The sequence below is a fragment of the Poecilia mexicana genome, unplaced genomic scaffold, assembly GCF_051168715.1.
Source record: "Poecilia mexicana isolate PSO_F unplaced genomic scaffold, ASM5116871v1 scaffold_9, whole genome shotgun sequence".
In the NCBI taxonomy this organism is placed as follows: Eukaryota; Metazoa; Chordata; class Actinopteri; order Cyprinodontiformes; family Poeciliidae; genus Poecilia; species Poecilia mexicana.
This window is the reverse complement of record NW_028263378.1, coordinates 12,255,331-12,271,689: the sequence shown is the minus strand read 5'-3', so window position 1 is coordinate 12,271,689 and position 16,359 is coordinate 12,255,331. Positions and strand designations below refer to the sequence as shown.

At 35.9% G+C, this 16,359-nt stretch overlaps 1 protein-coding gene across 1 annotated transcript in view; it reads left to right on the top strand.

Annotated features, from left to right (window-relative positions):
• The window catches only part of ipo11 (importin 11), a 108,458-nt gene extending 92,693 nt beyond the window's left edge, over positions 1-15,765 (top strand). The window contains exon 30 of the mRNA XM_015006323.2: positions 13,933-15,765. Within this exon, the coding sequence (XP_014861809.1) occupies positions 13,933-14,097 (165 nt within the window). The 3' untranslated portion in view covers positions 14,098-15,765. The remainder of the gene's footprint in view (positions 1-13,932) is intronic.
• The last annotated feature ends 594 nt before the right edge of the window (positions 15,766-16,359 follow it).

Sequence of the window (16,359 nt, the reverse complement as noted above, 5' to 3'; positions counted from 1 at the left end):
GCCACAAATGTCTTTTTATTTATTTTTTTTTTAAGGGCTCACAATAACTTAATGTGATCTGACACTTTTTCAGTGTTGATCTAAACTTTTAAAATTTGGTTCATGGCATTAATCTTGTTGGATTTGACAGTCATTGTAAATCTAAACCTTTAAGTAAATTTTTGCTGAATAACTAGGGGCAGTATATTGGCACTAATATCGGCATCAGCTGATGCAAGTCATTTTTTAACGTCGATATTGATTTCTTTAAATAAAACTGAACCAATATTAACAAGCAATATTTATTTCTGTCTTTTTGTCATTTGTTTCTAGAGGGGGAGGAGAGCAAGTTGGTCATTCAATATTTATTTGATCATGTTACAATGATGGCGATGCAGCACAGGATTGGCTAATGAAGGGCACAAGCCAAATGTATTGGTGTACTAATAAAGTTGTTGGTTTGCTATTTTTCCTCCTTATTTTTTCCATCTGGTACTTGACTATTTTTAGAGAGCAGATTTTAGCCTTTATTTTTGTATGCTTGTGTGTCAAACCACTTAACTATGCCCAATGAATCATTCAACTACTGAATGGCTTCTTAGCTCAAAGGGTGCACAATGTTGCAGTCTGCACACAGCAAACAACTCGGGAGGGGAGGGAATAGGATTTTTAGGATGTGTACTGGCAGCCTGCAGCAAAACCTTGTCTAATTAATTGATTAATTTATGTATTTTTGCAGAATCCATAAAAATTACAAAGGCTATTACAGTTAAAATATTATTTTTGGGTTAGAAAGAGAAATGATCAATTGAACATTTTGTTCACTGAACATTAGCTCCAATGTGAGGCTGAATTTACAAATGAATAAGCGAGTAAAATAGCAACTGAGACCAATAGAAAAATCTTCCTTAGAAATCCTCCAAATTGAAAATGGTCCATTTTAACATTAAAAACTTGATCTTTAAATGAATATGTATTTAATTATTAGAAGCAAGTTGAATTTGGTCTAAAACTTTTATTGAGTACTTTTGAAATAATTTCTCTCTTGTTACACACTTCAAAACTAAGAAAGCAAATAGTGTGAGTCAGTTGCTCTGCAGTTTCCTATCAGGAGGTAAATTAACTGTGGGGAAAGCAAGCATGATGAGTGTTGGTAAACTCAGAACAGTTTGAGAATGCACAGCTATATTAACGTAATGTAGCTTCAGCATCTGTTACCATTCCAACAAGTTTGTGCTCATTATGCTTACGGCATAGAAATATGGCACGTGGTTGTCAAAATGTTACTCTAATGATATTTAAACTTCTAAAGTACATCTTCTCTAAAATGTCATCGAGCTGTTGTTTTCCTTTTCAAGTCTTATAGCGTCTTAGAGAACAAACATAACCAGAAGAGTCAAGGACAGACATGTTGAGGGAAGGCGAGGTAGCAGGCATTCGTCAAATTTAGATAACCTTGCTTTAGAGCTATTATTGTAAACCAGTGAAAAATGAAGTGACACAGCCGCGCAATCTCATAATTAATTTTTTATATCTATTTCTTGTAGCCACAAATATCAGTATTTAAATATATCTGTCAAATTAGCATAAAATGTTGTCTTTATAACGCATATATACATTTTAATTAGCAGGTATGATATTTTATGCCATAAACTGTAAACTAGAAACATCGTTTCTTCTTATTTCCTGACTTTGTCACACATAAAAGCAGTCACATTTGTGTGATGCCCATTTTCAAGTCTTTGACTTCATTTAGCACCTTTTGCAAAGGCCTAGAAGAAAGGTTCCCATACGTCCCATATATAATTGTGTTCACCTGCACTGGGAGCTCATTAGTGCAGACATTTTACTAACATTAAGCAGAGTTTAACTAGGTTAGCACATCCAAATATTACTCATAAATGCAATAAGATTCTCTGAAAAATGAGCTCGGATATTAAAGTTCCCTGCGGCATTGCCCAAGGACGGAGAAATGGTGCAGTAGCACTATTTGAGAAGCACTTTTTTTTCTTCAGATACTAAAGTTGGACTTTAAACAGGAACTAAATCAGTTGGAGATCATGCTTATTTTTCTTACAAACCACATTTTGAAGACTGCAGTTGATGCCGTTCAAATGAGTTAAACCTCACTGATACATTTGTAAAAACACAAAATGTTTACTTTGTGGCAATCCTCATCTTTCTCTGTGATAGTTGAGAGATATGGGCAAGATTTGTGTAAATTATCTAATTTATCTGGTCATTTGCAATAAAGTTTCATCACATTACAAAGTTTTGTTGTTTCAAAGATGTATAATATCTTGTTTAAAAAGCAATGTAAAGAAGTCCTTCAGATCACATTGACATCATTGACCATATTATTAACTATTTTGAAGCCAGCCTCAAGCAAGCATTGTGTTGTTACCTGGTTGTTACCAACCAGGTAACAACACAATTCTTGTGTTATGTTAGCATGTTAGAAAGGAGAAAAAATATATGTATGAAAGAAACAGTTTTCAAAAAACTGCTGCTGGATTTTTACGTCAACATTCTAGAAATACTAGAGACTGATTGTTAGAGTGGGTGTTTTATTGCACAAGTGATGAAGATTGGATGTTTTGTTTTCTCCTTGATTTTTGTTCCAACAGACTTCTGTTATTTTCCAGCCACCACTGTTGTCCCTTAATAGAGATTAGATTAGATGGAGAACTGTGTTGTCTTGTTCTGCATTTATTTATTTTCATTGTAAATAGAAATATTTAAGCTGAGAACTGCAAAGTTTCACCTGTCACCTTTGCACTCCTCGGTGCTTATCTTGCAAATGAATAAGGACTTTTGGTGCTTGCCTGATTACATGCTAGATTTCATTGAAGATACTGAATATTTAGCCTGACTTGACTTGGCCTGTCATTCAAAGTTTGTTTCTAGATAAAGTCGTATCTTGAATGAGCCACTGGAGCACTGTGAGCTCACATTAACAAGACAGAAGTTGCTTTTTATATTCTGACAATATTTTATTTGTTTATGAAGCACAATCTGTTGTTTTTCTTTTTTTTTCCCCCATCTGCTTATCCACCTTAAGGAAAATCTTAGGGTTAAGGTTTTAAAATCAATCTTTTGGTGTGTACCTGTAGACTGAAGCACTACTTGTGATAGTCAAGGGAAGTAGCATAGTTAAAAAAGAATTATTAAATGAAATATGTTGGCAAAACAAAAATAGACTTCATTTCAATAACATACCATAAAATCTCAATAGAAGGTCCTTTGGCATCAGTGATGTTTGAGATGTCATGCCACTAAAGTCTTAAGAGCTCTTCATGTTCTTTGGAAAACAGGCAGTGGATGCCTGAGTGGCTGAGGGATTTAAAGAGATTTCAAGTATTTTCATTTAATAATGTTACAGACTGGAAAATCATGTCTAAGTAGGTTTGGTTATCAAAAATGTTCAGTCAGGGTAAAAAGAAGATTCTGACTTGCAATTACTTTTTCAGAAACCCTCAGTTTTTATCAAATAACTTCTGTAAAATATAAACTGTATGTCTCTACTAAATGACTGTTTCTGTACATCGACGGTGTCCAGCTCCAGTCTTCAAGGATGTGTCTCCTCCCATTTTTAAGTGTTTCTTCAACACAGCTGATTCAAATGGTCCAACTACCCTCAACATGTCACAGTGTTCTGCAAAGGCCTGTTATTAAAGTATCATATAATTTAGCTGTGGTGAACCCGGGATAAAACTAACAAATGCAGGATACCAACCCTTCAGGCGTGACTTTGGTCACCACTCCTGTACATAAATGAACTGCACAGAATTCATAACATTAGGTCTTTATGCATAATTCTGAAGTTGTTTACTAAAAGTATAGCACGAGCATTTCATCTTTGAAGCATAGTTCAAGGTTGCATAACTCTATACAATGACGCAACTGTGCAGAAACGGGGCAGCACATACTCACTGTATCAACATAACATTCAGTTAGGAGTTGAGGGTAAAGCAGGGGTCATCATTCTGCAAGAAATTATTTAAAGTTTTTAATTTACAGTTTTGCTTAGATAACGATGTAATGCTCAAATTATTGTAAATACTTTTTCAACAGTTATTTTTGGACTGGTCTTATTTGTTCTTGGGCATTCAAGTGTCTGGGTGACAGTGTTCTCGCATTTCTCGATGACCTCTGTTATTCTCCTTGTCAACACAAATTGTGTTTTTAAGAACGGTCTGCTGGAGTCAGACTTTTAGTCTTTCTGTCTGGGATTTCTTGATATGTGTGAACTAATAAAAATCTCAACCGTTCCAACCAACGCATATTTTTTTGTTTTTGTTTTTGTTTCCATAGTTAATGACAAAGTTCATGAGACTACAGAACTTCAACTTTCAAGTACAACACCAGTAACAGTATAATAACTTGTGCTGTCTCAGTGTGAAAATGACTGCATTGAAGTTCTTAATCCTCCCTCTAAGTCAAGGTACCACAACACTAATGAAATCTCAAAGCAGGAGAAAGACTGAATTTTTTCTGTGCTGCTTGTCTCGTCTCTTTTCTGTCATTGTTTTCCATGACTGTTACGCTGTCCTCTTCTGTCACTTCAACATGAACGTTATCATGGGAAATGTACTTGACCTTATTCAGTTCAGTGTAGTGTCCTTTTTCAGTTTTTGTTTTGTACGTATTGCCCCTCTATTCTGTCTTCATCACTTGTTCATTGCAGCTAGTCTGATAGTTTGAATGAGAAAGCCATCAGTTTTTACTACCATCCCATACAAAATACAAAAATGCTTCATTTTTTTTTACATTAAATCTAATATTGTAAAAATGTTTATATGACTAGAAGTGACAACGGTAAGTGTCGGACTTAAATTAGTATGGCCCGTTCTCAGCGAGCCAGTGGAGCTCTAACACCACTCTCATGCTCACAAGGAGATGCTTCCCCTTTCTTGAATAATGTCCTTTAGCCACGCTCTGGCATGCTTCCAGAAATATTTGCATAATCATATACAGTCCTTTTCTGTCATTTCCTTTTGATGTTTTTAATGACAGTTGTGCACTGAAAGTTTAAAGTGAGGTGCTACCTTAAGTGACTTTTGAAAGGATTCAATTGGGCCATTAAATGATCATATAAAAGCTGGTATTTTGAGAATCTCAGAATGAATTTGTGTGCTTTGATGTAAAGCTGCAGAAGGTTGCATCTAAAATCCGTAACTGCTTTTATATGTTGCAGATATGCTTTTGAAATCACATTTAACATCAGCCTTAACATTTCCTTTATAGTTAATAGGTAACTCTTTTACAACTCTTTTTGGTGCTAAATATATTTTTGATAACCAGTACATCAATTTTTACTTTTCGAAGGTCAGTTATGTTGACTTAAAATGAAGAACTATAACCTAACTCATTATTCTATTGCCAGTAATTCTGTAACACATCTGTTTAGAGATGGTTTGGTCATTTATTTTTCCAGCCAGTTGGCTCAGCCTGTTGTTTCAGAGAAAGAGATTATCTCAATTTGCAGCCAAATGCTCACATCAAGGGTAAATTGCCCATTACAGGCACAGAGATGTGTAATTGTGCCATCTTTGCAACTTTTAGCCTAACACTACGGTTCTCACTACAAACACAAAAATGTTTGGCAACTCATCTTTTAGTAAGAACAGATAGAGCAAACACACTCAGATTTCTATTGTATATTGCACAAGATAAAAACAGGTGGTCATTTTACAGCTACGGGAGCAAAACGCCACTTTTACGATGACGATAATTAGCTTTTTCATTTGCTGTGTTTTCTTTAGTTCTCTGTTCTCTTTTCTTTCCTTTGCTCTTCTGTCTCTGCTCACTAGGCCACTTTCAAACCTTTCCACTTTCTTCACATCTCATTTGTCTCTCCTCTTTTCATCCTGCCTCATTTATCTTCTACTCTCTCTGAGGCATAAAGACCATATCCTCTTTATCAGTGAGCCGCAGCAGGAGCATGTCACTCTCACTCCACCCTTTACTCTCATCATCACTCCTTTCCTCTCGTCGTCACTCAATTTATTTTCTTTCTCACAACTCCACAGGTTTCATCTTTTCTTCTATGCACCTTTGCTATGATTGGAATATTTAGTTTGTGCACCACCAGGTTGGCTTTTATTTGTGCAGATTGCTTATTTCTCTCTTTCAGATGATCCATAGGTCAATTTTCTTTTCTCATTTCTTTTTTACATCTAATTTGATTATTGTGTCCCCACTTCTTCAAGAAGTAGTCGTATATCTCGTTCGTTTCCACTTCCTTTTTTGCCTCCATTGTTATTATTATGCTGTCTCTAACTTTACTAACCATGCACATCTTTTTTGTATATGAGGACACAAATAGTAAAAAATAAATTATTTAGTTATAAAATCACCACTATTTCTGTTACATTCATATCTTGATTCTATTTCGGTGTTACCCTCTACAAGATTACGGTGCAATATCCTTCATTAACTATGTATTAGCTAGGAGATAACATGGTATTATGATTTTAACACTGTGAAAACAAAAATGCATGAACAAAATCGAAAAGGAATTACTCTGACAACTGCTGCTAAAATATTAATTCATAGTTAAGATACGCTAACATTTGTCTTGTGTTGATTTTGTTATATATGGATGGAATTTCTTCAAATTTCTCACTATGGCTACTAAAGGTCTTTTTCTTGTGTCGGAGAAGGTGTAGAAACTGTCTTTCAGCCAGCTGACAAGACGGTGTGCAGCAACATGTAGGGATTAGAGAAGATCACCTTCATTCTAGCACTTTTCCCATGAGTTTTAAAAGTATATTTGTAGAAATACTTAACACTTTTTGTAGTAGTGCATATTTGAGGTCAGACACTGATGTTTGATAAGTGGGCCTGGTCTTCTGTCTCCTCTCTATTTCCCCTCAAAACTGTTCCTTTGAGTTGTTGTCAGTACTTTGTGCAGGCTAATCATCTTTTCATCCATTTTTTTTTAGAGAACTTGTTTTGTTCACTGGTGCATGCTCTTTTTAGGATAGGAAAGGACCAAATGAACACTGTTCTAACCAAGTTCAACATTTTTCAAAATACGTTTATAAGCTGCATCTTTCCTTTGACTGAAACTAAGCAGTCAAAGCGAATCCCTGAAAGTATCACCACACCATAATTGTCTTTCCATCAAAGCTTCCATTTTGCACTATACAATACATGGCAATCACCAAACCCAGAGTTTATTGGATTCTCAAAGAAGTGTTATTGTTCAGTAAATTAAAACTTGTCTCCACTTGGTAGCCCAGTGCCCTTTATACCGCTTTGCATAGTACTAGAGGATGTAAGGAATTATATTCCACAAAGTTCTTTGTAATGTTCTTGAACTAATGTGAAGGCCCAGGATATTTGGAGGTCTGCAGTGTCCCCATGCTGAGTGAGATAACACTTCACTATTGAGTTCCTTCTATTTCCTACCACTTCTACTTTATTGTGATACTTTAAAGAGTTGACAGTTGAATGTTTAGTACCAAGGACATTTTTATGAGTGGTCTTATTGGATAGGTGGCGTCCAACCTTTAAAAAAAGATGTTTGTACAAACAATCTGCATGCCTGATTTTTTGTGGCCATGGAAGTGAGTAGAACATCTACATTTATCTTTTGGAGGAATGTCCACCGTTAACAATATAGTGTAGCTCCTAAATGGATACTATAAGGTGAAAATGTTTTATGCTGCATCTAAAATTGGTATTTCCATGCTTGCAAAAAGTGCAGACAGTGCAAACACATTCTTGGGTCATCCGTTACTAGAATCTTTGATGTCGAATAGACTGTTGAATAAAGTATTCATTTGGATATAGCTCTGACCTACTTATATTTCCTCTGACATGTTTTCAGAGCAAACCTGTGTTTATCAAAGCATTATGCAAAATTTACAAAGCTAGATATGAACAAGCATGACAGATGGCAGATGACAGAACAAGCAAAGTAAAACTAAGACCATTCAATATAGGTCTGGATTGCATTCATTAAAGTTGTATAATAGGTCACTGACCCTAGATTTAAGGGGCTTTGGGAGATTTTGACATCTGTAATAATGCAGCAGGCCCAGGCTCTTCAAAAATTAAATGAATGAAAGAAGAAATGTTCAGGGACCCGATGAAGCTGTGCATTTCTGCTGAGTCACACAGATGGTAGAGGAAGAATTTAGCCTAAGCATCTTCTAAGTGAGCACCCAGCCTTCCCTGTCCTGAAGAGTCCAGGCTGATGATGGCAGGGTAATGGAAAATGGTCTCGGCATAATTTGGTCTCAGGTAATCAGTCACTACTTAAATTACACTACATGTCTATTGCTGCTACTGACCGTGTCCATACTCTTAACAGTCACAGTTTACTATCTTTTGAGAGATGGAGTCTTCCAGCCTCATAATACACAGCAACACAAAGCAGAATAAAGTGTCCCTTTCCAAGAAAAGATGTGCAGCTCAACCTTTTCTTGTTTTTGACACATTTCTAATAAAATGGAAACATTGAGTGGTTACCTCAGGATAACATAAAGCTTGCTAGACATGGGCTAATGACAAATGTAACTTATAATTTATAAGTGACCAGCTTTATTTTCCTTTTAATTTCCTTTTTTCTTTTCTTTTCTCTTTTTTTTTGCCATTGCTCAATTGATGGAAGCCTTGAAAGACAGGCCAGTTGTTTTACTTGAACTTTAAGGTGGCACAAAAAATACTTGGTTCAGAAATGAGAAAAAATATTAGTCACAAAGACTTATTGGAAGAACATAGTTGGTCAGCTACTTGTGCTTGTCTTTCTGAAAAACGTGAAAGTAGCTTCTACAGTTATTAGAAGAAGAAAATTTGGTCAAACTCCAGCATTGCAGACCACTAAGTTTATGCTGCATCTAACGCGTTCTCTCTCGTCTCTATGAAAGGCAACATTTCTTCCATATTAAGATAAAATAAGTACACAATAAAATGTGTCTTAAATATCCATGTTTTATTGATCTGGTTTTGATAACTTGCACACTCACCTGCAACTTAATTTATTTTTGCACAGGGCAGCTTATATCCAATATCACAAAACCTAGGTTAACAAGCGAGTTGAAAGGCAGATTCATAGTGTGACTAACCACAATCCTCCTGATTAGGTAAGGCAGACATCTTTGATTTATTAAAGCTTCTTTGTAGTATTGGCCCCATGTGTGTTCACACTTATTTGGTTTCCTCATTCATACAAGACTCACTGCCTCTTTCATAATCATTATGTTGGCTAAATGTGGGCTTAGAGTGACTTGTTTTGAGAAACACAACTCCCTAAATCAAATTTGACCTCTTTAAGGCAGCTTATTGGTCTCGCTAGACATTTAGAGGCTGTCTAGCTGGTGAAGAAGCTGTAAAATGATGCATTCTTATTTAACTGAGGAGGTTAATGTCAGCCCCCGTACCTTCTGCTGTCAGCATGGTCTTACAGTTCATAGATTACACTTCCAATATATCCACTCTCAGCACTTCTTGCGTCACACACTTTCTGTTTGCACAGTCGTGCTCATGAATTGTATTTTATGGAGTTAGACATAAGCCACCACCAGGTATGAGATAAAGGCTGGAAAAATACAGATTGTTGCATCACTGCCCCTACTTAGCAAATGCTGTCTTGATTTAGTTTCCCCTCAGATCTTCTGCTGAAGTGCAAATGTGCTTTTTCACCAAACTTGTTAGAGGAAAGATTGTTACTGTTAAATGAGATAAAACTAAAATAGGTTTTAGACTAACCATTATCTGTTACCCATGTCACAATTGAAAAACATTTCTACTAGTGTATAAGTTAATCTGACATTTAGTTTTATTGTCAGAGAAGAAAAAAAGGTTTTCATACACTGCATGCAAATTCTTAAATTACAATGTTTGGGGTTTTTTTTTGTTGTTTTATTTTGTGAGAAATGGAGACCTTTGTCTTAAGGGTTCTGCATGGTAAAGGCAAAGTGCTGGAATCAGTTCTTATTGTCCCCGTTCCGTGGCTAAAATCACATTATTTTGTTCTCATCTTCATGTCGTTCACCCCTTCTTGTCACAATCCCCGTCTACATGCAATACCATTGTGTGATTGGTCAGAATTTCATGGTTGTGGTTATTTGGAAAACAGCCCCAACTATTTAACTTCCAGGAGCTTAGCTTAGCACGTCTTGTGGACTCAAAGGGGGTGTGCTAAAACAAACGTATTGGAACCATGTCGCTGAGTGTCGATGGCCCAAATTAGGTCTGACCATGCAGGTCTCTTTATTTTTCCCTAAAAAATGAACCAATAGTTTGAAAGGTGAAAGTAATCATTCTCCATTTTTCTTGTCAGTTTTCAGTATAACTCTTTAAGTTATCTTCTGTCTTTTATTAGAGCCATCTTCTTTCATGTCATAGTATCTCTTTATCTTCACTTTCTCACGTTTCTTCTCAGCCTATCGTGTCATTTTCTTCCCTTTGCCTAACACCTTCTCGTCTCCTTGCATATGCCTCTGTTTCTTTCCCCAGGGGAAGATGGTGGATCTAATCTATAGTTCCTAGCAATAGAAGCTACAGTACAGATTGTTTCATCTCTGTGCTGTTATGAGAAAGGTCCCAACACACCATGTCCCAAGTGCATTGCTCTCAACATTCTTGCTGTTAGAAGAGAAGCATGTGTATCCACGGGGTCCTGCTAACATTCTGCCGATTCATCTGTATGACATTCTTCTTATCCCTTCCTCATTTCCCTGAAGTGTCCTTATCGATCTACACTAGATGCTCTTTTTCATTTACGTACTATATTTTTGTTTTATGGCTTTTTTCAGACATTTATAAAAGACAGTTTATCTTCCTGTGCATTCATTTTTTTTTTCTTCATGGTATATTTCCTAAGAACTTATGTTTCACCTTTAGACTTTTTAAGCTATTTCCCGTAGATTTATTTTTGTAATATTCCATAAACAAATTCACATTTAGGAATTAGGCAGGTATTTCAGGTGCACCTCACAGCATTAGTTTTTACAGTTTCAAACGTGTGCAACTGGATTCTGATGTATTTTCTTTGATATTATTTAAAGATATTATTTTGCCTCTGACATTACCGTTTGTGAAGCTACTAGCATCTGCTAGTTTTGTTTACTTTAATAGTAGGAGAAAATGTGATCACAACATCTGCACAAATTTTAACAGATCCTGTGACTTAATTGCACTGATTTCTGTAAAAGGAAACTACACCCTCTGTCTGTTTGATTTGCCCAAGAGATCTCACGTTAGTCATGTTAAACACGGAAGTCAACAAACTCAATAATAACGGGTGATAGTTTTGATAAGTTACTGATGAAATGTTTACAATACAGATGAAATTATTTAAGAGAAACAAGGAGTTGTTGTTTTTTTTTAAGATGAAAACCATATCCATCCCTGAACATTAGATGTTAAGACTGAATGCTAACTACATTACCTACATTATTTCCTCAACCATCTCATCCAAAAGCCATGACAACATATTAGCCTATTTTTGGAGGTTTCATTGAACTAATCTGAAAGCAGCTTAAGAATACAAAGACAAGATTTTTAAAAATGTGGTTGAGATGCGCAGAGGAATCTCCTGTTAGCAGTTCAACTTTGGTCCAGCCATCCTAGGCCCTTTACACTATGATACAGCCATCAGCATCAGCTGCATCCAAAGGCTGGACAGTTGATGATCCCCAGTGGCAAGAAGCTGCGGTCAAGCTGGAGGACTATGAGATGGTCCCTGTCTGGTAACACTGTGTGATTGTTTTTGTTTGTTTTTTTCTTCTATTTAAATACCTTTGGAATTGATATGAAAACACAATATCTGAGGGTTACACACCATAAATGCCTCACTCTGGTGTGGATTCAACAAGAATCACCTTTACCAATAAGTTTGTGGTTTGAAGATCATATAGGAGAGTTTTTTTTTTTTTTTTTTTTCCCAACTCAACCACAATTAGTAGAGTTTCAGAGGCCATGACACACTCAGACATTCAGCATCAGGGCTTCAGTCCTGTTCAAAGGGAGAGAGGTACTCCACCCAGGTCATTGTAGTGAAGACAATTATGCAACTTAGACAGCAGTTTTTCCATTAGGCCACTTTTCACCAGTTTGATTGCACAGCCATGTCAAAATAGTAATTAGCATGGCAAGTGCTGCTTCTCATGATCCATTAGTGACTAAATATTTTCATTACAATATTCTGCTTCTGCATCTCTTTCCGTGTTGGGCGTTTTGATGCTCAATCTTGTGCAGCAAAGAGTCCACTTTCTTCTTCTCAATGTTTTGTCTGGAGTAAAAACAAGCTTAAGTGAGTGACAGTATATATTTAAGAAGCAGACGGTGATAAAAAAAAAAAAAGATCCTATGTGATAGTTAAAAACTAAAAGGTATGGTGTGATTGTAGTTATTTTATTTACAAGAGGGTAAATGAATACTCTTTTCAAACACTTCATGTTTGAAAAGTTTTATGTATAATGATGTTGACGGTATTGTCCTTGAATTTATTTGCGAAGCAGAGTCTCTCAACCTTTACTGTGCTCTTGTTTGCCTCTTCCCCGGCTTCACTTCACAGAAAACAAATGACTGTTTGCTTACCCATAGAAATGTATCAGCTCTAGTCAGCCATCCAACTTCCCTGGCCTTTTTTTCACTCTGTTGTCTAGGATTGTTTTTCCGCTGCTTTCCTCTGCGGAAGATGAATGCCTGTGACTACATACACTGAATCACTTTCTTTCCAAGTTCTTTGTTCGATGTTTATGTAACATGTCTGAGCTGCTTTCCACTTCACTTTTTTTGTGGAAATCGACTTGGGTTTTATTGATCCAGGTGCTACATGGTAGACTTCCTAAAACTCGCTTATTGTTAGTTATGTAAATAACCTCTCCATTAAAACAGAAATCTATTTGTTTATGTCAAATGACCTGCCTGGGACTGTTCCAGTCTGTTTGTATTGTGTTCCACCAAGAGGTTGTATAACAAGAAGTCAGTTTATAGATCTTGTAATGCAAGATTGCTTGGAACAACAAATCAAACCCTACGTGGTTTGTTTTGCAGATGCTTTGATAATAAATGACTAAATTAAGGCTCTTTGTGTAGAGAGTGAATTATTTATTTTCAGTTCAATTCAACAATAACTTATTTATTCCAAAAGGAAATGAAATGTTGTCGTAGTTCATATGAACTCCGTCTCTCCAAGGAGTCGTTATTGATAGTGATGCTATGGGCAGGAAGGATCTCCGGTAGCAGTCCATCTTGCAACAAAATTCAATGAGGCCTCTGACTGAAAGCAGTTGCTGCATCAGGCCCAGGCCAACAACCATCCCAGGACGGATGGTTGTTGGCCTGCACTGCTAATCCGCTTCATGTGCTTTTGCCGCTCCTCTTAAAATCTCCATTTGTCTGAATAGTTACAGAGCTGAGCAGAGAGATGGAGTCGGGGATTTGATCCTTGCCTATTATGATTGAAGGAAGGGATGGTTTGACCTTTGTTCTTCTCTCTGCTCTTTGATCCTGCTCGGCATCCATAAAGCCTCCTGTGGGAGTTGAAATAAAATGTACATTTTAATCCCATTAAAAGAAAGTCCTTTTTGTTCACATCTGTAATGAAGGAATGGAATTTAAATGTTATGATTTTCAACAGTTGGCATCTTTTTAAAAAGTTCAAAATATTTGTAATGTAGTTTAATTTTCCCATTGAGTTATTTAGCCACAGTGCAAAACAATTAAAATATCACTTTAGTAGTGATTTTGACTGGTAAACATTTAAATTAAACAGAATTCCATCAAATTGAATTTATTTCAGGAATGAAAAACCTAGAGCTCATATATTCATCGCATTAATTTTTTTTATGCTGTGTATTCTGGATTGCAACAAATAAACACCAAATGTTAATCTTCTCAGAAAATTATTACTACATAATGCCAGTTTAAAACTAATTTGTGTATTTCTTTTTTGTTTTTATTTTATTTTATTTTTTTCTCTCTCTGCTGCAGTTGGCCCTGGAGGACCCGGTCCACAGCGTGTCTCTCCAGCAGTTTGTCTATGAGAAACTGAAGGCACAGCAAGCCATGATGGGGGACCAGAGCTTCGGAGTCCTGATGGAGACGGTGGACACAGAGCTTGTCAGGCAGCTCCAGGAGTTTCTGCAAGCTCTCTGAATATAAAATGTTCCCTTCACCTCCTTACACAAATGCTACGCTCTACCACCATTTAAGGAAGAAAAAAAAAAAAAGTACTAAAAAGGTTAACCATCTACCCCAATGTGTGAACTCCTGATTCAGACCTTCCCAGACTATGCCTTATCTATATTCAACCCTAGCCTTGTTAACCACTCTTTGTCCCCTTCGATGTTATTTATGGTGCCTACGTATGTTTAAAGACTTTTAAAACACCCACATGTAGACATCACCACACCAGAGCTTCCATTTAATTATTCTAGTTTCTTAACTTTGGAACAGGTTGACATGAGATGGGTTCAAAGTTAAAGTACGAGTGTTGATATCGCAACAGTCGGAACGTGACAGACAAGACGAGGCTGCAGGAGCCAGAACAGAAGCCTTGGACTGTTTTTCAATGGGAGGGAAAAAATAAATAAATACCTGCAGATTGTAGCAGATACGTGTTAAAAAAGAAACAAAAAAAAAAAACCCAAAGGATTTAAACAGTGTTTACAGAAACTATTCTTAAAAGACAAAACAGAAATGTAATTTTGTATGTATGTAAAGTATGGATGATGATCTGCATGGCAATTGTTTTCCTTTTTAATTTTGTTATAAAAGGTCAGGTAGACGTTACTACTGAGCGATTGTTTTTTGTTGGGTTTTTTTTTTTTGTCTGTCAATGCATACATTTTAAAATAAGTTTGTTGATTAAGTGTGCTGAACCACATTTATATGTATATACTTACTGCTGCTAATAGATGGTGTCAGAGCACTTTAATAACCAAAAACTGTTTTACATTTTTTTTTTTTTTTGTCCCTTCATCATTTAGCACAATTGGGGTATCAGAGCAAGACTGAAGTTAGCTTAAAAACTTTTTTTAATTCATTTTCTGTATTTTAGTGAAACTTAGCTCCAGATACACACTGTTAGGTCATGTTTTATATTTCATCTGGTTTACTCAATTCATTGGCTTATTAATTTTTGGCTAATCACTAAAAACGGTCCAGCTGTTGATGTTGTCGTGATATATTTTTACAGACCCGTTTTATTTAGAAATGAAGATCTGATAAATGTGATCTGAAAGGAGAACTGTTTGGTTTTGAGATTTCCTCAGTTTAATTACTTAAGAGGTTTACAAAACGTCTAATAATAAATCACTAGACATTGGCAGATCAAAGTATTTCATTCAGTTTAATTTGGCACAGTTTCATTGTGAATATAAACATCAGAAAAGTAGCTTTGTTGTAAATTAAAAGTCATAAAAAGGGAAAGAGTCCAAACTGGGAAAAAATGTGAACATCTGTCCTGATTTAATATTGATTCTTTTGGGATTTATGGAGCAAATAATTTTCTTCATTACATTTGATTTATAAGCAAAGCTGAGATGATGATCCAGACTGTAGCTCCTTTGACACTGTGTCAGAATTACAGCCTTATGCTTTCAGCCTTTCCTATTTCTAGAACCTGAAAGATCTTTTTTTACTTGTCCGTTCTTAACTAGTTTAGCTGTAGATAAGTTCTTAAATTGTTTATTCTTTTTTTTTAACTTTAGTAGTTAAGTTTTCAACGCCACATACACAGTAGGGAGTGTTTGGTTTGGTTTTGTGGTAAACTATTCCTGTTTTTCCTTTCTCAAGCCTTCAATAAAATGAAGTAATCAGCCAGAGCTGCTGTGAACTTCTTTTCTCTCATCTCTGATTTTTAGGATCTGCATTTCTGAAAACACTAACCCACCTGAAAATGTTTCAAATACCCAATGGTTTGTTTTTTTTATTAACCATCTGGCTTTGTTTATTGTTTTGATTACAAGCATATTAACAGCCTGACCCTGACATAGATATCAAGTTTAAGAACCATTGGTGCAAATATACTAAATTGGTTTAATGTAAAACATTAAAGGAGACTTATTATGCAAAATTCCCTTTTTGCATGTTTTTGTACTTCCATTTGGGTCTCTACTGCTTCTCGAAACAGTCCAGGCGCTTAAATAAATACCTACAGCTATTTTCTGGCAGTAAGTAAGTTTTTTTGGTGCTTTTGTTGTTGACTTACTATTCAGAAATTGTGCTGCATTGTTGATCAATGTGCTGGAGGCTTCACTTCTTCTGCTTCTCGTTCTGACTCCGAATCAGAGATGTATAGTTGTACAATTACACATCTGTTTGCAGTGAGAAACAAAAAATGGTCATCTATAACGAAGACAAATCAAAGTTAAACACAGTCAATATTTAGTTACCAGTAGTTAATGGATTGCTCTC